Below are 25,473 nucleotides of genomic sequence, written 5' to 3'. Positions count from 1 at the left end.
TCGTCGGCTTGGTCTTGGCAGGCTGGGTGGGTGGCGATGATGGGGCTCCCCTCTCCAGCGGCGGAGGTGGTCCGCGACTAGTTTCTACACGCCAGTCGCCGCCCCGCCTGCCTGCCTTGCCGGTGGTGGTGGTGCCCCGTCCCCGCAGAATTCTCGAACCCGAGACATCAGGCCCAGACGCTGTAGAGGACGCTCGCCGCAGCCCGCTCTTCAAGGTAAGGAGGGGGGTGGGGTGGAAGCAGACAGCCGCGCTCTGAACATCCCGGCAATCTCGTGCACTGCTCCTTGAGGGGGTGCTCTTGTAGTAGAGAGAGATAGAGAGAGAGAGAGAGAGAGAGAGGGCGGCGTTCTCAAGCAGGTGCTGGAGGAGATTTAACATGCACAGGGCATTACCTGAGCGCCAACTGACGACAACAACAACGTCGGCCCGGGTCCCCGAATTGCCACTTCAGCCTGGTCTAGCAGCCAGCCCGCACGTTAGGCTCCTTTCCTTTGTCTCTCCTCCGCATGGCCATGCGCTCCGACCAAAGTTCGTGAGGGCCGCCGTATGGACTTGATACGGTTCAGTATCGCGCTTAACGACGAGCTCTCTGACGACTGCGCCGGAACCGTAGCAGTGGCGGCGATGGTAACTGGGTAATATCGGAGAGCAAGACAGAGACAGCGGAGAATACTGACGCGTGTTGCGGTAGTATTGGTGGCAACAGTTGTGCAGCAGTGATTGAGCCTCCCTGGTACTACTGCCTTAAAAATCTAGGGGGGCCAGGTCAGGGCCATCCACCGGCCGCCGCCTCCCATCGCCGCCGGCATCGCTGCCTAAGTGCTGACGTTGTTTTGCCTTCACTGCGAGGCGACCCTAAACGCGCTCGGCCTCCTCGTTACACTGTGCTGGGCGTTGCCGTTCTGGCGGCGGCTGCCCGCTGCGCCATCTCGAACCCCACGAGGTCAGTCACTCTCGCCCGTCATGATACGAGGAGACCGGCATGCTCTGGATCTGCTGCAGTACGGCCATGGCAATGACACTCGGCGACGGCTCCCACTATAAAGATATCAGATGGGGACACACTATCGATAGCCGGGAGTGCGTGGAGTTGGATGGAAAATAAAAGACCTGGGCGTCTACAACAACCTAGGCAGGTAAGCTTGTTATTGTTTTTGGGGTCAGAGTTGAATTCAGCTTAGCGGATCGTGATCGAGAATCGCCGCCCGGACGGAGGAGGGGGCGCGAGTGACAGCGTGACGCGCCCTTCTCAAAACCACACCTTTTCTCCACGAAATCTACAGTGCTGCTCTTGTAAATTTTTTTGACGTCTTCTTATGTCTTCTCGTCTAGTTTCAGAAAGCTGCATCACGATATGACTACTGTGCGTCACGCTGTGTTGATACTTAGAAGCGCTCGTTGTTGTGTTTTGACATCAAGTTGCTCGCTTAGAGCGGTCTGCGCCACAACGCCTTTTGTTTGTACGGACAACATTTTCGAGCTTCCATTAACACAGTATAATACGTGGCAGTCGTATGGCGATGCATTATATTGCTTAAGAGAAAGATATAGAGAGCTCTTGAAAAAAAAAACGTAGATACCCATGTTTCATGGACGTTGAGATATGAACGGAGGCTCGACGTGAAATTGGGCTACTTGGCGGTAGGGATCACCCATGCAACATGAGGCGGTGGAGATTTCTGCCACCAATCGAGGAGCTAAAATACGACCAAGAGCTTTGTAATGTTTAGACTTTACAGAAAGTACGGTACTCGAGTTCTTTGCGTTGCTCCCCGGCTAAAAGTCGAAACTCGCGTCGGAACTATGTACGCAAAAGCAACGTTGTTTGCGAATTCGGAGCTTTGGAAAATGCCAGCTGTATCTTCGCTGAATCTCGAGATTTTGCCGGTGCTGCGGTCGTTCGAATTGCAGTTCGAAGACGATTTTTCATCATAGCCCAATAAACCGAGCGGTGTCGAAAGTCCGGACGCAGACGCCGCTGTCCCCCTCCGCAGTCGGGCAATGCGAGTCGTAACGCACCACCCCTTGCCGGGATGCAGTTCATTTCATACCTAGATTTCTGAGATGCTGCTGCTTGGGCCGATTTGGTGGGTGGTGCAACTGCTAAAAGCAGCGCAAACGGGACAGCAGCTCGAGGCGGGTGTCCGATACCTACAGGCGGCGCAAACATGTTTTATAGCCGATCATCATTACCCTTCATGACCGCGTCGGTGCATTTGGCGTGCTGTAGTACTCGGTACTCGGCAGCACATCGACAGAAGATAACGACAGGCCGGCGGCCGAATCCAGCCTCTCTACCCGGTCCTCCGACCCGTCCACATCAACAAGAGAAAATCCTCGCGCAGTCCCCACACTCCCGTGTTCAGGAACAGCACCCGAGGACCCTAGTGTCCAGGCCGGCACAAGAGACCACAAAGAAATCGCAACCCAAGCCGCACGTACCCTGCGCCACAACACGTCGATGGGGAATAACGGCGTGCCGTCTGGAGCCATGAACAGCAAATGCTTTTGAATATTGCCCTACCCGACCTTCACTCCCCCACCAACCGCGAAATACTCTCTCGCCTCGACAATATGGACTGCGATATCTGCAATAATAAGACCTAACCGCGAAGGCTTACGTCCACTACCCGACATGCGCCCAAGAGAGACTGGAGGCAAGAGGACTAAACAAAGCCAAGGGTGGAAGAGGCCAATTCTAGAGAAGAACGAGATTGCTGCGGATGAGGAGGAAGAAAAAGGCGCCAGCCCCGTGCCGCCGCCCTCTACACCGTACCGGATCGAACGAGCGGCGGCGGTACCCATCTAATATGGCTTAAGCATGGCAGCGCCGGTCTTACGCGGGGAAGAGCCGCCGTGGCCGCCATCCTGGGACTTAGTCTTACGGAAGTGGTACTCCGGGGCTTCGGTGGTAAACCCTGTGTATAGTCATAGACATATTAGCAAAAGAGGAGAAAAAGTTCTTCGATTAAAAAATAAAGGGAGGGGGGCTGATGTCACTAACATTAGTCCCGACATGGTTTGTTAACTGACCATATCTGAGTAATCGCACATTCCAGTATCTTTTTTGCCCTTAAGAGGGCCTACACGAAGGCGTGTAGTGGGCTAGGGCCACTCTTAGCTAACAGCTGAGTAGTAAGATGAAATTTCCTCGCCTTTACCCATCCGTTCGGCGAGATTATCGAATTGGCGGCGCTAACGGTAACGCTACAAGGGAAAAAGGCTAATGCGTTCGTCGAACCCCGTAACGAGGCGAACGTATGGGTGACAAGCTCCAACTTCCCGCACATAGCACACAAGTCTTCGTCTCCCCGAGATCGTCTGGCCCATCCTTTCTGGAATGTGTGGGGCGGCGGCGTAGCCGCATGGTAGGACGGGATCGGTGGGTACGCGTCACGGAGGAGTTCATTGTCGTCGCCATTCCCGCCAAGGCCCGTGTGCGACTTCACCTGACCCGCATCTTGCGCTTGCGATCAAGCGGACGGGACTTTTCTGCCTCCGTACTGACCTTTAATTCTTCTTGCCTTGCGCGCTTCAACGGTTTCTACAACCGATATACCCCCAAACCTGCCTTATGCAGTCTCGTTTTAGCGATCTGCCCAGTCCCGAATCCGTACCTCCGAAATCTTTTCCGCCCTCCAGATCTAGGACTTCAGGTCCAGGAGAGGTTAAGTTCAACGCCCAGGCTCCCAGTCTCGGTATTCCAAGTCCAGTAGAAGTTAAATTCTAGAAGCGCCGAACCTGTTGGAGAAGAATATTAAAGAACGAAATCAAACCCCACAGTCGCTTGTATCAAGGGGAAGGTTGTTATCAAAACCCATCTCTCATTGCGTACGAGTCTCAAAGGCCTGCGAAGATATGGTTAGCCTGGTTGCTGGTCAAAGAATGACGAACAAAGGCAAAAGTCTGGTGAGGCGTATGGTTTAGACGTGGCCCCAATCGGTAGGCTAAAGTAGAATGTCTAGATGTCCTATATGGTTCTGTTGTGTGGTTCACGGCGGCTCCTGATTAGAACGTGCCATGGGAGCTGAAGAAACACGGCGAAGACGTGGTGGAGGAGGAGGAGGCGCAGCGGAGACAGCGTGAAGGCGCGGTGGAGAAGACATGGCGATGAAGGCGCAGCGGAAACCGCATGAGGAGAACGCGGGGGTAAAGGCACGGCAGCAGCAGTGAGAGGGCGGTGATGATGAAGGGGGGACCGGCGAAGATCGCGCCGGCCGCGCTGAGATGTGGTGTCGCGGGCAAACGCCCACGTTACACCGGCGGGTCTGACATGGGCGGTTGGTTTCTGCTGACGGCGCGTACCTCGTTGCATGCTGACGCCGGGTGCGGCAGCGAGGGATGTCTTTACCTATATATTTTCTCATCAGTTCATCAGATACCAACAGAGCACATGCCCAAGCGAGTCTTTCTCAGCACATGAATGCAAATATTCAAGTGATGGGCACGGGTGAACAAAAAGTGAGGCCGTTTTCCTTGGGCGCGCGGGCAGCGTGCGTAGCATGTTCGGAGGTGAAATTAAGCATGGCACTAACGCACACATGTGGCGCTGCGCTAAATTAAGGTTCCGCTCCGTCTCCTCATTCTTCTCCATGCCACTACCGTGCCACTAAGTGTCGTACCAGCAGCTTATCTTTTGCGCCGTCGCGACGAGTACCGTTTGCCATCAACTTCCAAGTTCCGGTCACAACCCGGCTATCGGACCAGAAAGTGAAGAAAGCGTACTTTGTGGTGCTGACTGAGGGGGCTGCACCTGGAAGTAAACACCATCGCCGTTTCGGATGTGGCTACCGTCACGCAGCCCCCCACCTTACTCCTTAGAATGCTCTAACGTACGTCCGTTTCTACACCACCAACCCCGCGTACGCTGTCATGCCGCAGCTTGAGCGACCAGGTAGAGCGGCCGCTTGCTAGGGCACCGAGCCGGTGGATGGAATGTCAAGCGTAGAAAATTTAGACATGTATCTCCGAAATACGCAGGCACTATCAGAAACTAGAACTGCCCATATCTGCTTCGCGAACGTAGTGCGTGGCAAGCTGTTCGAGGGACGTGACGGCCGAATCGATGCCGGAAGCGAATTCGAGGGCCAATACGACGGCGTGGATGGCGGCGTGGGAGCCAGCTTAACGAAAATGGCGCGCGGTGCAGCTCGCCGATGCTGAGGTCCGCGAAGCAGCTCTCAGCCAGCTCGACGCTAAGCGTCTGCTTCAGACCGACCGTGAGCTCGATTCTGAGCAGCGAGTCGAGCGTCGCGCTGCCGTCGACTTCGCCCAGGAAAAGTCCGCACACCTCGCTGAAGAAGTCGGCGGAGAGGGCTGACGCGTCGTGCGTGCTGGGCGGCGTAATGAGCCCGCCGACGAGCGCGGGGGATTGCTTGAGCTCGAGGTCGCAGGTGCGGGACTGAGCCACGGGAGATGCAACTGTCGAGCTCTAACTTTGTAAAATTCATCAACATCGCCCAGATGCTTGTGGTACAGCGAGCCTTCTTAGCTGCTGCTGATGAAGGCGTTGTCAAGCATCTAGTAGACATGCTAGACGAGATGCGGGAGCGCTTTGTGGCGCATGGGTCTTACACTGCGCTTGACTGAGCTTGCCGTCTGAGAGCCTACGTGAAGAAAGTAGTCAATAATACTGGGGGCAATTACGAAAAATGGCCCATGTTTGTCGTACATCTACTAAATACGACCCTAAGTATTTTTAGTTCGTACAGGCAACATTCTTTTATAAAAACGTGTATATTTTTTTCCACTATAGTAGATTTCTCTAGACTCAACTGTTACTAAAATCATTAATACAAAACCTATATTTAGTATTGTGGTTAATTTGCAACGCGTTAAAGACGGTAGATTTAGATAAAAAGGTCACTTTTAATAATTTCGCAACAAATATAGGTCGATTTTCGTATTTACCTTATATTAGAAGGACTCGTTATTCATTTAGTTAACGGGTAAAAGTCTCGTTGAAGAAACAATAACACCATTTCTGCCCCTACGGAAGTTGAAGAACCCCAGCGCCAAATTAAAAAGAATAGAGAAATAGAAGGATGAAATTACACATAGAACGAATCATTCCGTCTTCTTCTCCCTTGTTTCTTCAATCACTAGTGGTTGCCACTCCTCCCACCCTTCATACGTCTTCCCCCCCTACCCAAGCAACCATCCCGTAGTTGCTACTATTAGCTTCCATCTACAATCGTATTCATAAGTATCACTTTGTACCAAATGGGAAAAGAAAATAAAGTGTAGAAAGCCCAGCCGCTAGAAGTTAAGTCACTCAGTTTCTTGTTCAGGTGGCAGGCGGGTAGGTAGGTAGGATCCTGCCAGCAATCTGCGCAAACGATCGCGGAGGCGATCGCGGTTCTGATTGCAATATTCGAGGAAGCGATCGTAGCCGGCTTGGCTATTGCAATCCCCAAGGCTGAAGAGAAAGCAACGAGAGCCGAGTAAAAGAAAAAAGACACGCCTGAATCGCTCCAACCCAATGATAAAATAAAAAGACTTCTTTGTCCAGATTGGGAAACCTGAACTCTGCCCGGCCCAGTAGGTGTAGCTGATTAGCAGAAAAACACCACCATCGCCGTCATTCTTGTTCTGACCGTCTCCCTGAGAAGATCCGGCAGCAAGGCTAGCAAGAACTTGAGCGTCCCCCTGTCCATGCTGACTTAACAAGGCAGTGATGCTCGCGTCACGTCCAACTCGGTTGAGCAGTTTACGAACGTCCGGGTCCTGATCAGGGTTATCGCCAGGTGGAGCTTAACGTTGGTTCATAAGCGCCTGAGAACAGAATTTTACGCAGAAGATTTGTCGCTCGTAGTTCTTCTTTCGCTCCCAGGCCACCATAAACGCAGATATGACACGCTAACTCCAGGGGATGAGCTTGTTTTGCAGTTCGTTGCCGTCCCGGCATTTAGCCCAACTTACAACCTCGGCAATAACGTCCCGTTCAGCTACTGGTTGTCCGCCTCCCGCTCGGCCTCGACTTGACCCACTGTCGTGTGGAGGTGTTGATCTGACTACTAAAATCTTCACTAATATTGGCTATAGCTTGCAGAAAGCCTCCAGTGCCATTAACAATAGGTATGATTTTGACTTGCTCGAGGGATTGACGGAGTTGGGCCACGTCGACGGCGATCGAGGCTGGGGCTTAGTCCAGGTTGTAGAGGTGCAGAAAAAATGAATAACGACCTACGAGCGACGCAGAGATAAAGTAGGTAGCCGAAGTTGATTAACAGCTGGAGTCGACTGCGTCATCGGCTGAAGCGCAATTTAGGCGGCAATTGAAGCTGCTCCCATTCTTATTCCCACTTCCTCACCATCACCACCCAAGCAAAGCCATCAGCACACAAACACCAGCCGATGGTTCGCCATAAGCCCCCCGACCAAGTGGGACGTCTTGAAGGCCATCGCCGACCCGTCCGCCGAGCTGACCAGCCAGCTGCGCGCCACCGGTGGCAGCAACCTTAAAAGCACGGGCAACAAGGTCGGTCAGATGGGCCCCGACAAGGGGCAAGCTCGCCACTGCGATTCACACCAGTAAGGCCCAAGCTGAGCGCCGCCCTCGACAGGTACAAGGACGGAGTTGGTGCCGAACTCGACCCGATCACCCGCGAGCAGTTCCGCAAAACCGCTGCGCTTCGGGAAGAACTGTAAGCCACTCATCGAATGCATTGGCACGATACTAACGGTGGAGCCTGCCTGAGCAACATTTTTGCCGTGCGCCCTGCCTTACACAACAACCCCAAGGCAGAAGGCCGCCGCAGCTACCAAGCTCCGCAGGAGCACTCGGTTGCGCCGCAGACATTGAGCTTGGCACCCGACAAAGCATTGGATGTGGTCTTGTTGGAGGATTTTGGACTTTCTTAATAGGGAGCCTTTTTCAATACGAATCGATATTGTCTTCTCCATCTCGTATTGTCTTCCAAGTCTCGGCTGTGCAGCTTCGGAGGTTCAGCGTCACTGGCCGGTGCGCCTGCCGTACTTGAACTGCTTGTCGCCGAAGCATCACCGACGGCAGATGCCCGACCGCCATTACGACCGCGACCGCGACACCAAGATCCTAGAGATTAGCGATGGATCTTATGCCCAACAGTCTTATTGCGGCGCTGGTCGAACATGACAAGAGAGAATGAGTCGCAAGCCTCGTCGAACTCAGCACCGGGCACAAATATGAGATTGTCGTAGGGTAGCTTGGAAGCGGCCTGGGCGCACATGAGCCTGCATTGCAACATGTCATGTTTCGCAGAGGCGTGGTATTCGCCTATCCGTCCATGAGAACGGGTAGCCTATGAGCTACACAAGCCGTCCCCGCGGAGAAGGGGCAGGCCCGTGTACTGTTGCTTTTAGAGCAGTAGAAGGCAGATGCGGTGTGGTCCGTCAGCCCCACGCCCGACTCGCACTTGCAGACCATCTACAAACTCCGCCTCCCCCAAACCGCCGCCGTATCAATCTCAAATCCCTCCTCCCTGACCTGTTTCATCACGTCCGCGCTCAACGTCGTCCACTCGTCGGGTCCAACCCGCCTTATCTGCGGATAACGCTCCCACAACGCCTCCACGTTCTTTACAATCCCCTCAACCGTCTCGACGCCCAAGTCCTGCATCTCCTTGCCCTTCGCCGCCGCGCCCCACTTCGAGCGCGCCCTCCGCTCGCCCACGTCCTCCAAATGCACGCCCTCCTCCTCGGCGGCGGCAGCGGCTTCTGCGAGCAATTGCGGAAGGCGGTGCGGGATGGGCGGGTCGATGCCGTTGGCGGCGTCGGCGGGCGACGGCGCGCGGCCGATCGACTTGAAGAAGCGCGCGTGCGGGGGGTCGGCGGCGGGGTCGACGGGGCCGTACGGCGGCGCGCCGTCGACGAGCTGGATCCAGCCGCCTGGCCGCAGCAGGCGGAGCAGGCGGCGGGTCGCGGCGACGGCGGAGGCCCAGGTGGGGTGGAAGGACAGGCCTGGAGGGGAAGTGTTAGCAGCTGCACGGTGATGGAATGGGAAAAGAAACTCTGGAAGACGACGTACAGGTGCGCTGCAGCACCAGGTCGAACCGCCCCTCCCACTCGCACGGCCACTCCTCCATGAAATCCTGCTTCACCAGCCTCACGCCCTCACCCACCCCCACCCCCACCTCCCCCTCCGCCGTTTCCCCGGGATACGGCGCTATGTCCGCCGACACGAGCTCCGCGCTTTCGGGATGCTTCAGCTGGCGCCTCAGCTCCATCAACGAGAAGCCATCCGCGCCCGCGTTGTCGAGGATGCGCAGGTTGGGCCGGGCGAGGACGTCCTGCGCGCCGGGGAAGACGAGCAGCTGGTTGTCGAAGGCGGCGGCGCCGATGGTGTGCTGCGCGTGGAGCCGTTTTTGCTCGGCATTGTTGGTGCTGTAGAAGGCCGCGATGTGGCCTTTGGTCATGGGTTCGGCTGCGGGAGTTTTACTCGTTGACGACATCGCAAAGAGAGGTGAGGGAGATGATGGGTTGGGGGAAGAGGAGTGGTGGGGTTTTGTAGAGGGATGTAAGCACTAAGCAGGGGTCCTTTAGGGCCGAGGTAAACTTCCAAAGTCTATTTGCCGCCAGGTAACCAAGCGTCAGCCAGCTACATCCAACGATGTCGGTCGTGCCATAGAGCATGCCGGCAACGAACCAATCTTTGAAGTCGTGCTCCGCCCAAGCCGCCAGTTTGCGGAGAGATGCTAAAACCTTGCATGTGCCTGGGAGTTTCCCCGATGTTGAGCTTGCCATACAATCACTGAGACATTGTAATGAGCAAACGCTTCGGACAATAGCATTGAGGAGCGGTGACTTACGAGAGCTATCGGGATCCATGGCCGCGAAGAGCAGGTGCCACGACGCTTATTGCGATAGGGCGGTGTCGCAGAGATTTATATCACGGATTGGAGCATGACAGACTGGCGTCGGAGAAGGCCATGGATAGATTGCTGGACTCCGGCGCGCATGGGACAGAGGTAGTGGTGTGGCCGAAGGCGGTGGTAGGGCCGGGTGACGCGGGCAAATTCGGCCTGTGGAAAACTGTTAGCGAATGTCACGGCGGTTGGGGGCAATTGACGGACGTATATTTCGCTCGGGATGATGGCTTTGCCGCCGCTGTCATGATGGGCGGAAATGGCGGCGCTTGATGAGCGGATGCGCACGGCGCGAGCGGTCGCACGTGATGGCGTGCTGTGGCCGCGTTGCTGTTGTTCCCCCCAGCAGCAACCACCCCCGTTTGGCCGACCCACAACAACTATTTGGCCGGCCCAATCGTATCGTGGAGCTATCACACCCCTTTACTAGAAAAACAAGCCGGGCACAGGTGACTTCCAGTAGATTCCTACCAAACATGCTAGCAATCAGTCAACCAGGTCTATAAAAGACCGGCTAGTTAGCTGAATACAATTACCATGCAATCTTTTTAACTCCCCTTGATGGGTATACGAACTCTGTCGGATTTATTAAATTATAACTTCATAGAAAAGATATCGCCTCTAAAGAAGCTCTAATAAATTTTTACATAGATTTTATACTATATACGTCGAGAAATAACGCGATAGTCTTAGAGATTTAGTAAGGTCTTTCTCATCGGTAACTCTCTTTCGCTCTATACTAACAAAGTAATATAGTATTCGGCAGGCCAACAACTATTAGTAAACCTACTACAGTCCCCTCTTGCAGCCGGTAGCTAGTGTGGATTTTGTTTTTTGCTCACATCATGGGTAGTTAAAGCAATCGTCCGGACGAGAATGTCAAATTTTTAATTCTATATATACGTCCGGACGATAGCTTCAACTACTTACATATATTCTTTTTCTAAGGAAGAGCTGGGGCATAAGGGTTGCTGGCCGGCCGATCGGGGGTGGACGCCAACGGGGTGGAACATGGTGGCTTCCGGTTACCCCACGCGACCGGCTGGGCTTTCTTTCCGCCGCGGCGTAGGTATTTCTTGCCGGCGCGTACCCCCACGTCGCGTCTTCCAAGCTACCCCATCACATCGCTAGCCACAAATCATCATGGCCGCCAACCCCGACGCACAGCTTCCTCGCCAACCCAACTGGGACAACATGTTGACCCATTGGGACGGCCTTCGCACGGAGCTCTCGTCCCTCCCGAACATGCCTGACCTAAACGAAGGTGCTATGATCCTGCAAGCCATCACCGACATGCGCAACGATATGAACCACCGCCTCACCGACATGCGCAACGACATTGCCGACATACGCAACGACATGAACCGCCGTTTCGACCGACTTGAGCAGAAGCAGGCAACGCTGTAAGAGATAAACCCTAAGCTAAACCCTCCCATCTACTAACTCTCGCACCACTGCAGGGAGAAGAATAACCAGGCCCGCTTGGCCAACGCCGCCACACCCATGAAGCAGGATGAGGACCTTGCCCCGCTGTACTCGGTCCATACACACGAGCTCATCGAGAACTTTCCACGCAACCTGACGGCTATCAACCGCCTCAACGTACAGCAAGTCAACGCGCTTCTGCTCGACTTGGATGTCACGCCCGCGGGCACCCTCGCCCAGAAGAAGCTGCTTTTCGAGCGCACCATCGGTGTTTTCACGGCTCACCGCCAGTAGGGACAAGGGTGCCTTGCTGAATTGCATTATTGGCGGCGTTGCAGGTTGGGATTGTTGGGTTTTTCGGCGCACACTGGCAGGTTGGAAATGATGAGCCTACTATACTTCTGTACAGTCTCCTCTCCCAGCCGGTAGATACCCCAAACTGTTTCTATCAATTGAACAAGTTTTCTGTTTCCCCAAAGCAGTGGACACCGTGAGCTTAATCCACCACATCATCTCTATGATACACTTATTCCACGTTTCAAGCCCTTGCTATCCCATGCGACGAGCTACTCGACGCACCTTTGGAGGTCAAGCAATGCGATGGCGTGGTGCCGGCTGTGCTCAAGGTATGCACTGCCGCCTTGCGTGCCTCTATTTCTCCTCGCTGATAATCAGGAGCCCGACGTTGCCCAGCTTCCTCGGACTATAAGACTACGATTCCGTGACGTACGCCGTGAATATCATGACATGTGCGACTTACTCTAGAGGTCCGAGGAATACGAGGTGTCTGCGCAGTACTCTAAGGCTGCTTGGAACGACGCAGTGCATAGTGGGGTTTTGGGGATAGCGTTTCGGGGTATTTCTCACAGTCTCGTTCCTCAGCACAACCTGGGCAGTGGCCTCGAGAGCAAGATGGTCGACTACGCCATCGCGGTTGTACGCCATCGCGGTTGTACATACCTTCGGCCTCTCTTAGACGTACGCTCTCGTCTGCCCTCAGCATCGAGTGCTCCATCGCCGGTGTTATGCAATCGCAATCCGTCAACCACATAGCCTACTCCCCTCTCCGCCTGGCACCCATCTGTGTGAGCCTCGAGACGAAGCCTTCCGGCGGTGATCTCAGTCATGCGAAAGCACAACTGGCAATATGGGGGACGTCGCATCTGCGGCGCCTTGACTGTTTATGCAAGGCATCATGCATGACACGGGCCAAGGAGGGGGTATCATCTGGCATCACGACGCCAGCTCTTCCATGTCTTCAAATCCAGTCCATGAAATGATCAATTTTCACCCAAGACTATCAACCGTACCGTCTTGTAGTCAAATCGCGGCCGCTCGCAGCAGCTTTAATCTTCGCGACGAGTTGTCCGACGCCGCGGCGGGCGCAAGTGTCTGCACATTACGTCGTTCGCAGCCGCAGCCGCAGCCGCCGGTGCGCCCCAAACAACTGTTTCTGCCCGTTGCGACGGCAGGCTTTGAGCCACAACACTTGCAATCCACGACCGGGCTTGTCGTCCTCCAGCGCGGCGTCGACCGACTCACCCAGGGCCGGCGCGACCGCCCCAGGCGCCCCGGACTGAGCAGCGCGAGCTGCCCAAGCGAGGCCCGGCAGCCCGAGCGCGCCGTGCCCTTTGCCTGAGCTGTGCAGAGCCGACAGACGAGCAGGCTGCGCAGCTAGGTAGCGACAGCCAATCTTTCACACACCTAGACGACCCTCAAGCGCGCCAGAGGACACCCGTCACGTGATGTCGCGTTGCCATTCTATGTCGCACCCGGCGTGATTATCTCGGCCGCTCGCGCCCGATCATCCGCCTGACAAGAGCCGCCGGGCACATCCCGCCGTCGCCGCTGATCTGTCCGGGAAGATGGCGCCCCCGGCTCGCCGTCCAAACGTCCCGCGTGCGTCGCAGCAGGAGCCCGACCGAGACGAAGCGGCAGATCCGCGGGCAGCCGCGCCGCGACACGTGGAGACGAAACCATCACGAATGAAGGAGCAGCGCGTGCGATTTGGACGTCGCGGACCGCGCCTCGATGCTGACACGCTGGGAACGATGGCCGACGGCGAGTTGGCTTCTGACACCGTAAGCTATCACTCACCTCGCCCCGCGACATCACACTACCTTTACAGCGCTCCGCATCGACCCGCATGAGAGCAACTTTAAAAAGAGCCAGCCCGGGCGTGGAGACGTCCACAGCCAAGTGCAAACTGTGGTGGAGGACACCTGGGCCGCAACGCGCGCGGTTTACGATGGGCTCATTGGGCACAGTACAGCCGCCGTTCGACGGAACTCCAGCTGCTCGACCGTCGTGTTCAACTCGGCCAGCCCAGCCACAGCAGGGCAAGCAGATTTCTCTCGCCGGCTTTTCGAGCACACACCCTCCCTGACCGCCCCGAGGAACGGCTCGCCAACGCCGCTCTACCTCCGGAAGTTTTCTCTTCGCCGCGCAAGAAGAAGCTGACCGAGCTACGGGCCGTCCGACAGACCTGGACTTGCCCTGGTATATATGACGGGACAGCAGTGGGGAAAAAAGAGCCTAACGCTGCAGGTGATGGCAAGAGTGGCGCACGGAAGAGGTTGGAGGGAGAACTCATCACTGCGGCAGGATCACCGAGGAAATGCGGCGAGATGGCGGACCCCATGCGATGGGCTGCGCGAGGCAGAACTTCATGTGTGAAGTCTACAAAGACGGAGAGGATCACAGTAGCCGATGTGCATGATGCAGATGGAGAAAGAAGATATGTTCGCATGCCAAGGGCCTCTCCGCGCGGATAAGCTCGTCGACAGCGACGGCTCCAAAGATTGGGTCCGTGGAGGTGTCAAGAGCGGAGTTTGACCAAGTTCAGGCGGAGCTCCGGGGCGTGAAGCATGAGAATGCTCGATTGACGGCCGAAGGTTGACACCGTGGATCAGGGATCGAGCGAGCGTTTCGGCCGGATGAATGATACCCTCCAAAGATTGCTGGAGAGGTTGAGGGTGGCGGACTGATTTGGTGCCGCGGCGTCGGTGGTCGAGTTACCGTGTGGGTGAGAAGCCGGCGTACTTCTCAAACGCTATCATTGAGTGTTCATAAAGTTGATAAATGATATATGATTTGCGCCGGGGTTTTGAAGGCGGTTTTAATGGGCCGTCCTCGGCTTACATACAACCACTATGACATCTCAAGTGTTCGGACGTGCCAATGTCTCGGATTAGGCGCGCTCCTAGGCGTCGCGCGTGCTAGACAGCGTTGGACCAGCCGACGGGGCGCCTGGCTGGCCCACTCCCGAGACCCGCAAACTCAACCATTGACCCTGCTACATAGTCTGATACTCAGCAAAGACGTCTAGCCGAAAATACTGACGAAATCGTCGTCGACATCGCTGCTATGGATCAAGCCCTTGACCCACAAGTGTGGATGCCACTTGATCGCGTTCGGTCCAACCTCAACTTTCACCGGTTCGACCACCCTCTTAGTCAACTCCGCACAGGCTACCGCGAGCTCGTCTGCATTTCGACGTACGCGCTTCCAGCGATCGCCGTCATCCACACCGGCCATTGAGAAGTCAACTTTCAGCATCCTCCTGAGCACAGTCTTTTCCCTTCCACCCGAGAACGGGGCCTCTGCCCTTCTCATGTCAGCCATCCGGTGTTCCGTCCAGATTCGGACGACGGCTATAGCCATGATTAGAAAGTTGCGGAGCGACGTGGAACGGACGGGGCCGGCGTGCGACAGCTCTACAAAACGTAGGTTCCCCAAGAGTGTCGGGCTGACAATGTGCGTGATGCTGGATACAACAGCGGTCGCGCAATCGCGTCGGGGCCCGTTGGAAAGGCAGAGGGGTTGACGGTACAGGACAGTCAGAGCCATGTCACTCACGGCCTTGGAGACGAGCAGGATTGCGGGCGTGCGGCGGAGGTACCTGTCTGGCGGCCAGTCTAATTTGTCAGATGAGCGCTCCAGGCCCTCGAAGATGGCGCTGAAGAGTGCCTCGCAGACCAGCTCTAGGATTTCAATTGGGAGCTTGCCGAAGGGGAACGGAGGACCTGAATCCGGCCAGACGCTGCTCATCGGGGGCAGAGTGTGTGCCGGCAGCCACGGCGGCCTGGCTCCGGTTCTGGCGACCCATACTGATCCAGAGCCGGGGTATCCGCGGCCATTTCCGTACAAGCTGGGTGGTCTCTGCCAAATCCTGGACATCCACCATGCAGGAGGTATGTTGCAGTCGATCGTCTGCAGCGTAGCTGGCTGCGAGCGAGGGCGAGGCGTGAAAAACGCGTAGATGCGGACGCAGCGTCCGCCTTCGCTCTCGTCGTCCAGCAGCTCGAACCGCTCGGGCTGAGCGAGCCACGACTTGGGGGTGATTACGTCGTCCGGGGAAGCTTCAGGAGTGTACTGGAAGAAGACATGAAACTCGCTCTCTTGGACCCGCCAATAACGAAACGCGAAGGTGTGGATCCCCTACCGCGGTCAGTAAAGCGAGCGCGCGTCCATCGACGCGGATGTGGGCACTCACGAACCACCCCTCGTTTACAAGGAACGACTCATTCAGGATCGGCCCGGCTCTCGGGTATCGTAATACGCCATCTCCCCGGCCGATCAGAGGTTCAGGGTGACAGCCGTGGTGGACCGGTGACACTATTTGGAGGTTCGCGATCGGCGGAGTCGCTGTAGTTGACCCTGCATTTAGTACTTCCGTGATCGACCTTCGGCGAAACGTCGACATGGTACCTAATTGTGGGCGTGATGGTGTGGGGAAGAGGATGATGAAGCGGAGTCGACGCCGGGCGGGAGGCGGACCAGGCAAACGGAAGGCGCGGTGGTGTTGAGTATCAAATCACGTGACTTGATCATGTGACCAAGCTTTTACTTGTATATATATCAGCAAGGACTCTCCTGTGTAGTAACTAACTAATCTTTCCTCTTCTTCGCCTCTCCCTTGATCCTCAGCACGCGGACCATTCACCTGCACAAGGCAGGAGCGACCCGCGCCATAGCGCGGCGGTGCAGCTACGACACAGATGCGTGGCATGGGTGAGGACTTAGTGCCGGGCAGGCCGAGTGTGAGACTGACACCGCTATGTGACGGGTGTGGCATGGCGGCCACCACCGCGGTCGCCACCACGATCACGACCGCATGCACGGCGCGACGGGGCGCCGCTCACAGCGGAGACCTGAGAAGGGCTCGGCGAGGGGTTGGCGAAATCCTGGGAGGCCGCAGCAAGAGGATAAGAATCGTCGGAAGAGCTGGAAGACTCGCGACCCGGGCGGTGGTCAGCCTGAAAGTAGCTGCCGACGCGCCGCCAGACTTGCCACCCGCCACGGTGGGACGCGCAAGCTTCGTCAAACCAGCGGACGGCGTCGGTAGGCGCGGGAGTTGAGAAACTCAAACCGACAGCGCCTTGAACGCCCTTTGAGGCGTGCCGGCCGTGCCGCCGCTTCCCCAGAACTACTCTTCGCCATTAGTAGTGTCTTGCTCTGTGTCAACGCGACGCCGCTTGCCAGGCCAAAGGGAGGCGCTGGGACGGTACGCCGGGGCCAGGCTGACAGGCCCGAAGCCGCCAAAGTCATCAAACGAGCGCGTGCCGTCAAATTCGTCGAGCTCTGAAGCGTCGCCCTCTGATGGCGCGTGCGGCGGCACGACGGGCAGCGGTGAAAGGGGACGGGTGAAAGAATTGAGCCTGGAAACAGTGTTAGCAATATGAGCATCACCGGCGGGATTCTGTCAAACTACCTGGGAATGAAGATGGTAGATAGCATCTGACAATTGCTGATTATAATTGAAGGTAATATTGAGGACAAGTTCGCGGGAATGGAGAAGAAACTGCGAAGCGGAGGCAAAGTTCGTTGTTTTTATGTACCTCCAGCGCTTGCGGGGCGAGGTGGCGGCGATTATCGGGCGAGGAGCGGGTTCGAGGGATAAGTGCACGACCGGAGGGCTGCTCATCGCACTCGTCATAACCATCGTCGGGCGATGGTAGAGCGGGAAGAGAATGGTGGGTTCTGAGATTCTGAAAGCCAGTGTTAGCCGCAAGCACTTGAAAGCGGGAAGAAACTGAGATACCCGTGAAACTGTGTATGCTAAAGCTACCGAGGGAGCCCGGGGCAGTGCAGGAGCGAGGCAGCGAGATTGGGGGTGTGGGCGTGGTGAAGAAGAGGAGAAGCGGACGCGAAGGTTGTGCACCGCTGGCGGCCCGCAGGGTCCTCGCCCACGCGCCACTTCCTAAGACCCTGCCTAACAACCACCACACCATCGCCACATCGAGCATACCCAAATGACTCACGGCTCGTGAACGACAAGCAGCGGTAGGTCGGGTACGTGCGCACGCGTCGGGCCCGTGAAGACCATAAAAACACGCCCGGGATACCCATTTGGGACGAGAGGTCGAGTTGAAGGAAGTAATCACCCCGCTCGACGCGTCTACATGCCAGTGAGCGAGAGGACCCTGAAAACACTGCCACCCGATGAGAGACGCGTCGAGTCATGTGATAAGGGATGGCTTATCAAGCACTGAAGGGTGATCGGAAATTCGAGCACATCACGTACGAAAGCATCCCACCGGTATCCTGCCGCCGGCCCGCAAGACCCTCAAGCACAGTTCCAAAAGTATGAATTTTAAATGCCTTGGCAAGAAGCAAAAGGTCCTGTAAAAGCAAGGAGGAATTCCACAGCGTTCCTACCGGAGGGACGCAGGGTCCTCTCCATCACTTCGACACCATAGACATATAGAACGACCCAATTCGACCGCAACGTTGTTACCGCGCGGCGCACCTCTAGGGCACCGTCAGCGTACTTTGAAAGCCAACGCGCGGAGATGGTGGTTCCGACAGCCTCCGGGGTCGCGGACCTCGTGCCACACGACGATGCTGCGGCCATAAATTGCAGCAGTTGGGAGTGCGTGGCAGCTAAAGGCCACGACAGGCGGATGCAACAGACCAGAATGACCCGGGAGCAAGCAAACTCGGGGTGTACGCAAAGAAAAAAGGTGGAGGTCTTGATGTGACCAAGAGCAAACCACCTGCGCGACTCCGGCCTGGCACCGGCGAAGGAACTCGACACAATCTTTCCCAGCATTTTATTCTTCGCCGCACAGAGCGGAGGGGTTTCTAGGGTTTCTAGATAATGCGGCACCTCGTAGTGATGATGCGCTGTAGAGCACGGGCTTAAGTCTCATCAACAGGGTTCTGTTTTGCCAAGACGTTTTACCAAACAGAGCAAGATCGTTTTACAAGACGACCCTCTCCAGCCGTCTTGTTTGAGACCATTCGGCCGGGGGTTAATGACGTTTATCAGCTGGTTCCTCTCTACCTCGAAGATAGAGGTAAAGTCGAGATGCGGCTGCCTTGTAATATAGTCTGGAGCACCGGCGGTGGTCTCAACTCTCAAGGTTGACAAGGTGCTCCGACAGAGGCAACAATTCTCTCACCGGCTTTTCTAACGCCCGGAGCATATGACGATTGCCTTCGAAAGCTGGATCCATCTTCGACCATAATCCAACTTCAACGGGATGGGCGTGACTTCTGTATTTTATGTACCTCTTCGTAGGCCTTTCGGTGATGGGCGTGGGGGCACTCCAGCGCCCTTGTGATTTCTGGTCTGCTCTCCTGTGCTCTCGCTCGTCTGCTGTTTCCGGCATTGGTCTATCCATGAGGGATGGTGTGAAAAGCTGTCGCTCTGAGTCGGCGTTTCGGACCGAGTCTGGCTTAGACTGGCCGACGGAGATGCCAGTACGAGAAAACACGAGATGTGAGGAACTCAAAGAGTTTGAGGGTGTGGGAAGAAAGTCGACTAAGGGTAAAGTTGGGTGACGGCCTAGTAGCGACGATTGACATGGTGCACCAAGACCGGATATTGTCGTCCTCTAAAGTTGGAGCGATTAGTGACCCCGGGGGTGTCTTGGTCTCTTCGTGCTGCAGAGCGAAGGCGATGGAGATGTAGAGAAGCCGGAAGGTTCCAAGGGCCAGGGGACTCGAGGAGGACGCTTGTGGCAGCGCTCTCAGACTATTTCTCCAGTAGATTCGCTTACGCGCGCGAGTAAGAGAGAACCGAAGCCGAGTGGCCAGGCTACAGCTGCACAAAGTAAATTCAACGGGCGTCGCCGTACTCCTCTTCGTTCGCCCAAGACTTGGTGCGAATACGACCGGGGGCTTCGCGTAGAGACCTGATGGTATCCTCTCTTAAAAGCTCATAGTTTTGAAAACTCGAGTGGCTCTCGAGCTACTCCTCCTTGGAACCACACTAAAGTTAGACGATTAAATCCACATCTTAAAAGTCGACCTTTGTGTCCAGAACCTCTTCGCTCGTGGGCGCATTTGATGATGACGGCCACGAATCGCTGCTGTTGGCAGGGTTCGCATCTGTAACGTATTCCGACTAGGGTGCTATGAAGCTCACGGTGTGGGAAGGAAAAAAAAAATGAAGCTCGACGGGACAGGGGAATCTCGAACTCGCATTCTTATCGAAGCGTCTACTCGCACGGTAATTGAAAGAGTGGAAGTTTAGAATGACATGCGTAGTGCTCGGAGGTGTGCTGGACGAGGTAGACGGCCGAACCTAGGTGTTCTGTGAAGCGGAGGGTAACATGTGGTCTGATGTTGAGGACGTCCAGGTGCCGTTCATAGTTGGTGCCTGGACAGCTTCCACCCACATTCAAACGCACTGCCTTACAGTCCTGTACTCGTGAGTCGCTCGTAACTCGCACGAGGCTCGTGACGATGGATTCCGGCCACGTTCCGCATGGTATAGGCCTCTGTCCTTGGAGAGGGAGCATTTGGGGTGTGGCTATGCGGCGGCTTAATGATTATCGCATATCAAAATCTGTTGCTGTATCTTGGGATCATCCGAGGGCTACTTACACGGCTGAACATAAAATAGAAGGAAAAAACGACATGAGAGGATATACGTCCGGTGTGATTTATCGAATAGGAGCCCGGAGATCCGCAGGGCAGGGGTTTCTCCTCTACAAAGGAGGAGATTGCTGGCGCCAGTGTCATCCATCCCAGTGGAAATCTATGTGGCAATTGGATTTGGGTGATTAACAAATCCAGCATATTCTGTTTCTTTCTTTCTCGTCGTGCATAATCCAAGCCTGTCCTTCAGGCTCCTTTTTGTTTTCCCCGCTTCCTATAACAAACCGAGTCCACAAGCCTGCCCATGCCTCGCCATCCCGATATAAGTAGACCTGCCGTATTTAAGTCGGACTGGGCAAAATCTATTTCATGCTTAAGCAGGAAATCAAATCAGGCTTAGTACAGTATAGGAAACGTTTCCGCCAGGTGACAAACGTTTCCACCATGCGACTCACTTTAGTCGCGTAGAAGACACCAGGCCCTCCCCTCTAGGTTTAGTGTAGAACGTGACCCACACATATATCTTCCAGCAGTTATTGTAGATAGAAAAAGAATGAATGACTTAGTTAAACTGTCTCTACACTGCTGCATTCGCAACACATATACTTAATTAATATTATTATTTTAATGTTTCCACTTACTTTTAACCTTTTAAAAACAAAAAAGTAAGGCTGGTGGTGATTTTTGTTAAAGTACGAAGAGCCGCACGAAGTATTTACCCAGAATAGATAGCCTATTTAGGCGTAGTCCCACCTCTGAACTATACATAGTCTCTACTAGTCGCGTGCCCCTTCCAGCGTCAATCCATTATGTTTTCAACACCACTCTATCGTTAGAGGGGACGTTCACATACATACCACTCGCGGTCGTGCTTTTCGGCGGATACTATGGGAATAGACCGGCGTGTCGTTGTCAGACAGAATTGCTCAGCATTTAAATAAAATGATGGGGGGCATATTTTACTGATGGCAGTGCATCATCGCATTATATCTACTTGATACAATGAACCCAGATGCCAGTGATAAGGATTGCTGATATCGTCCTTTCGGTTTAGTCCATCAGGCGTCGGATGCTGATCTGTGGTCTGAGGCAAAAGTTTCCGTGGTTTTTCCGCAACGCGAAAATCGCGCGGTCGCGTCTCCCACACAAAACCCACCAAAATGCCACCATAACGCACTCCTCTCAAGGACATCTTTCCGAACAGAGTTCTAGGAATGGAACTCCCAGTCTATCTTGGCGTCTACATTTATTTGGATTGCCTCGCTTTCAAGAGACACTGACGTGCCCTAGTCTACTATTCGAGACGTGGCTCTTCCACACCCGAGCCTGCCTGGCAAGGATCTAGTTTCGAGAAGGCTTGACGTTCACGAAAATATGAGCAACAGAGACTAAAGTGCTCGAGGAATTGCACACGAAATCATACTAACACACGCTGTGGACTACAATCCTAAATGCAAGGATAAGCGCCTAAGGGCAAACCAAGGTCGCAGTGCACAACGTCCGACTCGCGGACTTGAGGCATGCGGTCAGAAAAGCAGCAAATGCGGTGGAACCCCACAGCAATAGATAGGAGGGATAATTAGCCTCCTACAGACAGCCATAGAAGCAGGTGGAACCAAGATGACGACCAAGGGCAGAGCAGCCGCCTAGCAGAATGACGAGTGCAGGACAGCTCCCAAGCGCCAACAACCTCACAGGGCGACCGAAAAGTTTCGGGCGCCCCCTATAGTGAACGAAGGGATGACGGTCACAGATCCGGCACAAAGGACCAAACTCCTAAGAAACAAAATTCGGCACCGCTTTTCGGTGGAACAGGACATCAAGGACCTATGAGAACCGCTAGAGGCGGACTCTAAGGAAATACCGTGGGACCCCGAAGTTATGGTGACAGAACTGGAGGCGCACTGCGTCAAAATCGCCAACACCACACCAAGGGGGAATGGAAACACGGTCAGGCTGCTCCAAGCGGCATGATCCGAGACAGGGAAATCGGTGGCAAGATCCTACGAGGGATGCCACAAGCTTGGACACCAATCCTGAACTTCTGCACGGCGAAAGCCTCAATCAGCTCCAACCCAGCAGACACTCCACAAGCGTGAGGACACATTGCTCAATCGAACTACTCTCATATTTGGTAAAAGGATTGGAACGACTGGTAACGAGAGGAATATCGCACCTTGTGGTGAGAAAGAAGCCTTTAAGTCCACAACACTGCGGGGCACTACAGAGGAGGTCAGCCCTGGAACTCACGGCATGCGCAACGCACAACATTGAACAAGCGCTGTAGAGAGAACAGGAAACCTCAATGCTTATGAAGGACGCGCAAGGCGCTTTCGATAAGCCCTCCTCGACAGGCTGATCAGACGACTCAGGTAACAAGGCCGGCCTACCACAGTGGTGAAGTGTGTTGGGAGTCGGCTTAACCTACTACACCACGCCATCAGTCCAGGCCCTCTTGAGGGCAAAAAGAGTGGTCACCGGCACGATTAAAACCTGCAACTGCTGTCTTTGGGGTGACCCTCGCCAAAAAGTACCATCGACTTCCATCGCCGACCGGCCGATACCACGCTTGGCCCGGCTTGAAGTGCTCGGCCCTGGCCGGGATGCCACAACCGCCGCTACCGCTGGTGCGCGGAGATTATGGAGAGTGAGGTGGCCCGAGAGAAATGCAAACTGAGGTGGATGGTAGCGGTGAGTTAGCTTTAGCATCCATGACACAAAGACAACTGACCCTGTGCGAAGTTTACCACTTCAGTCCAACTCAGCTGACGGCCGACTTTTGTAGAAGACGCGAACCAGGCGGTACGGTGTGCTGAGCGCCATACGGCCGCGGCAGGACACGACGAGTTGACTGTACGCAATGCGACGAGCAATAAAAGCTTCGGAGACAGCCTCCAAGATGCCAGCCTCGGGCAGCAGGCTCAGCGGCCGTCATCTGACATCATTTTCACGATCGAGAAAATTCTGCAAGCCAGAGTGCCGTTTGGCTGGCTGGCAGCCGCAGACTTCCACGCAAATGCAGCAACGCATCGGCGCTGCGCGCGAATTCCTCCTTGCCGCGACTGTGCTTTGTCCAAGTCAATGAGCGTGCCAGAGAAACCCGCCTTGCCACCCCCTAGTCATGGCGAGCGCACGCACTAGCAGCGGTGTGGATGATAAGTACGTGAACGGTGCCCTCCCGTTGCCGTTTGTCTCCTGCACAAAGAATAATGCCAGCTACGGAAAGCTGCGTCGGCATCCTTTCCGCCGCGCATCATGCCCATTATGAAAACTATTATGAAGACTACATGAAGATTATGAAGACTACATGAAGATTACATGAAGACTTCATAAAGAATGTCGTCATATCTTGGATAACGCATTGATGCCGGAGTGTTTGTCCTTCACATGACGACGCTACTCCCCCGTCGGCCACCGACGTCGCGTACTTTCCAGACATATAACTTTGCCCGCACACCGTTTGACGATACACAGACAAACCCAGCTGAGTTCGATGCCAACCATGTCGAATCTGCAGGAGCTCCACAACGAGATCGAGACCTTCGAAGCCGGCGCCACTGTCGCATCGGCTGCCCTTCTTTCCCGCTTCTCAGAGCTGAAGAAACGCTGCCAAGAGAACAAAATCCCCATCTTCGCTCTACTCAAGCCGCACTGCCGTCGCGTCGTCATCACAGCCTTCACGAGCTTCAGCAATGCTGCTGCTGCCGTCAAGCGCCTCGGCGGGCCGCCTTGGAATGCCAGCATCGACGACCTCATAGGAGCATTCGGTGAAGAAACTCTGCTGTCAGAGTCTTTCCTACGCGCCCTTGACGACCTCTCCCAAACCGAACCACCCCCTTCCTGGCATCAAACCCGTCACGCCATCACCCGTGCCAGCCTGGAGCGGAAAGCATCCACGGAGAACACGCGCATTCCTCGTCTTCGCCTCTTCACCCCCAAAGACGTCGTGGCGGCCAAGTCGTTCCTCCATCCTGGCGTCACGGTTTGTCACAAACGGAAGAAGCGTAGAACATTAGTACGTATCCGAACGCCCTTGGCTATGCCCCATGTTCTAACTACTGTCAGGCTTCCAGAAAGCGAGTTCGTCTCTCACCCGTCCTCGATAATGATAGCTGCGACGATTCTTCCAAGGACGAAGAATTGACCCTGACGTTTGAGCAAAACTACGGAGACCTCGAAGGCGATGTGCTTGATACTGTCCAGGATGGTGGCTTTGTGGGAGATTCCGTGTCTGGCTTCATCAGCGACGATTTCGAGTCTACATCATCAGAAAGCGAATCGGACATGGAGAATGGCCTTTTTATCGACTATGCACAGGCAGCCAGCGATTCTGCAGATGAAGGTACCCAAGAGGAGGATGTGGAGGATGAAGTCGATGGTCTATCTACGCCTGAGCCCGTAGCTGCTGCCTTTGGTGCGAACGACTCACTCAGCCCCCCGAGATCGCCCAAGACTCCTCCGCCTTCTCAGCTGCTTGCGCATGGCTTTCCGTTTTCCTCGCCCGTCATGGAGCTGGCAATCCGGTCTAGCGGGGGTCGCTCAGCCGGTCGTAAATATTCTGCCGGTCTCTCGAATGCAGCTTTGACGTTTGACGACGACCCACCCGATTCGCCAACAGCCTCCATCAGGGCGGCAGCGTCGAGGCTCAGCGGCATCCGCCAGGACATCAACGCCCCGCACAGCTCTTTGGACCAGGTCTTGAACCAGCTGCGAGATGGCGGCTGCGTCGGACACGCAGCCATTTGGACCTTGCTGGAATTGCTTGCCAGGTCTCCCGAGCTGCGCGTCATCGACGTTGCGTATCCAACCGGCTCGTCGTGGGCTGACTGGGCTTCCTTGCGTCGCCAACACAAACCGCACCCCGGAGTCAAGCACATTCTCGTGCCTTTGTACGTACCGCATGCACGGCACTGGGTCTTGTTGCATTTCGACCTGGCAAGCGCTCACGTTACGGCGTTCGACTCTTTGCTCGAATCGCGGACCTCGTCCCGTTCCGACTACTTCGAGGCTGCGACGGCAATCGTGCGATATCTGGGGCTCGATTGGGACGGTGGGGCGTGGGGCTTTGAGGTTGATCAACACGCACCCCTGCAACAAGACGATGATGCTGACGGTTGCGGCGGCATCTTCGTTGTGGTGACGAGCGTCTGCATCGCGGCGAAGGAAGCGATACCGCGGAAAATTAACGCCCGGATATGGCGTCTGATTTTCCGGTGCGCTCTTGCTCGCGACGTTTCTGAGAGTGACTTGTTTAGTTTCGGTTGCGGGCAGGCTCTTCTTCATGCGGACCTTTGTGGCGCTGTGGAGCACACTCGACGCAAAAAGGCAGTTCTGGATGATCTAGATGGCAATGTCGGACTGGCTGAAGCGCTG

The 25,473-nt window shown here is 55.3% G+C and overlaps 4 protein-coding genes across 4 annotated transcripts; 2 read left to right on the top strand and 2 right to left on the bottom strand.

Annotated features, from left to right (window-relative positions):
- Nucleotides 1–8,408: 8,408 nt before the first annotated feature.
- Nucleotides 8,409–9,396, bottom strand: LTHEOB_11355 (Methyltransferase protein; the record flags this gene model as incomplete). Its single annotated transcript, XM_035508102.1, has 2 exons — nucleotides 8,409–8,941; nucleotides 9,009–9,396. The coding sequence occupies 2 exons, from the start codon at nucleotides 9,394–9,396 to the stop codon at nucleotides 8,409–8,411; spliced, it is 921 nt and encodes a 306-aa protein (XP_035366572.1).
- Nucleotides 9,397–10,989: 1,593 nt separating this feature from the next.
- LTHEOB_11354 (uncharacterized protein) lies at nucleotides 10,990–11,565 on the top strand (the record flags this gene model as incomplete). The annotated part of the gene is made up of 2 exons (XM_035508101.1): nucleotides 10,990–11,249; nucleotides 11,307–11,565. 2 exons carry the CDS (start codon nucleotides 10,990–10,992, stop codon nucleotides 11,563–11,565), a joined length of 519 nt encoding a protein of 172 aa, XP_035366571.1.
- A 3,030-nt stretch (nucleotides 11,566–14,595) lies between these two features.
- On the bottom strand, nucleotides 14,596–17,010 carry LTHEOB_11353 (Coiled-coil domain-containing protein mtmr15; the record flags this gene model as incomplete). Its single annotated transcript, XM_035508100.1, has 4 exons — nucleotides 14,596–15,711; nucleotides 16,416–16,699; nucleotides 16,777–16,931; nucleotides 16,985–17,010. 4 exons carry the CDS (start codon nucleotides 17,008–17,010, stop codon nucleotides 14,596–14,598), a joined length of 1,581 nt encoding a protein of 526 aa, XP_035366570.1.
- A 6,592-nt stretch (nucleotides 17,011–23,602) lies between these two features.
- Nucleotides 23,603–25,444, top strand: LTHEOB_11352 (uncharacterized protein; the record flags this gene model as incomplete). The annotated part of the gene is made up of 3 exons (XM_035508099.1): nucleotides 23,603–24,115; nucleotides 24,166–25,313; nucleotides 25,372–25,444. The coding sequence occupies 3 exons, from the start codon at nucleotides 23,603–23,605 to the stop codon at nucleotides 25,442–25,444; spliced, it is 1,734 nt and encodes a 577-aa protein (XP_035366569.1).
- Between the last annotated feature and the right edge of the window lie 29 nt (nucleotides 25,445–25,473).

Source organism: Lasiodiplodia theobromae (assembly GCF_012971845.1).
Source record: "Lasiodiplodia theobromae strain AM2As chromosome Unknown scaffold_47, whole genome shotgun sequence".
Taxonomy (NCBI): Eukaryota; Fungi; Ascomycota; class Dothideomycetes; order Botryosphaeriales; family Botryosphaeriaceae; genus Lasiodiplodia; species Lasiodiplodia theobromae.
The sequence above is the reverse complement of the archived record's forward strand: the minus strand, read 5'-3'. Positions and strand labels throughout refer to the sequence as shown.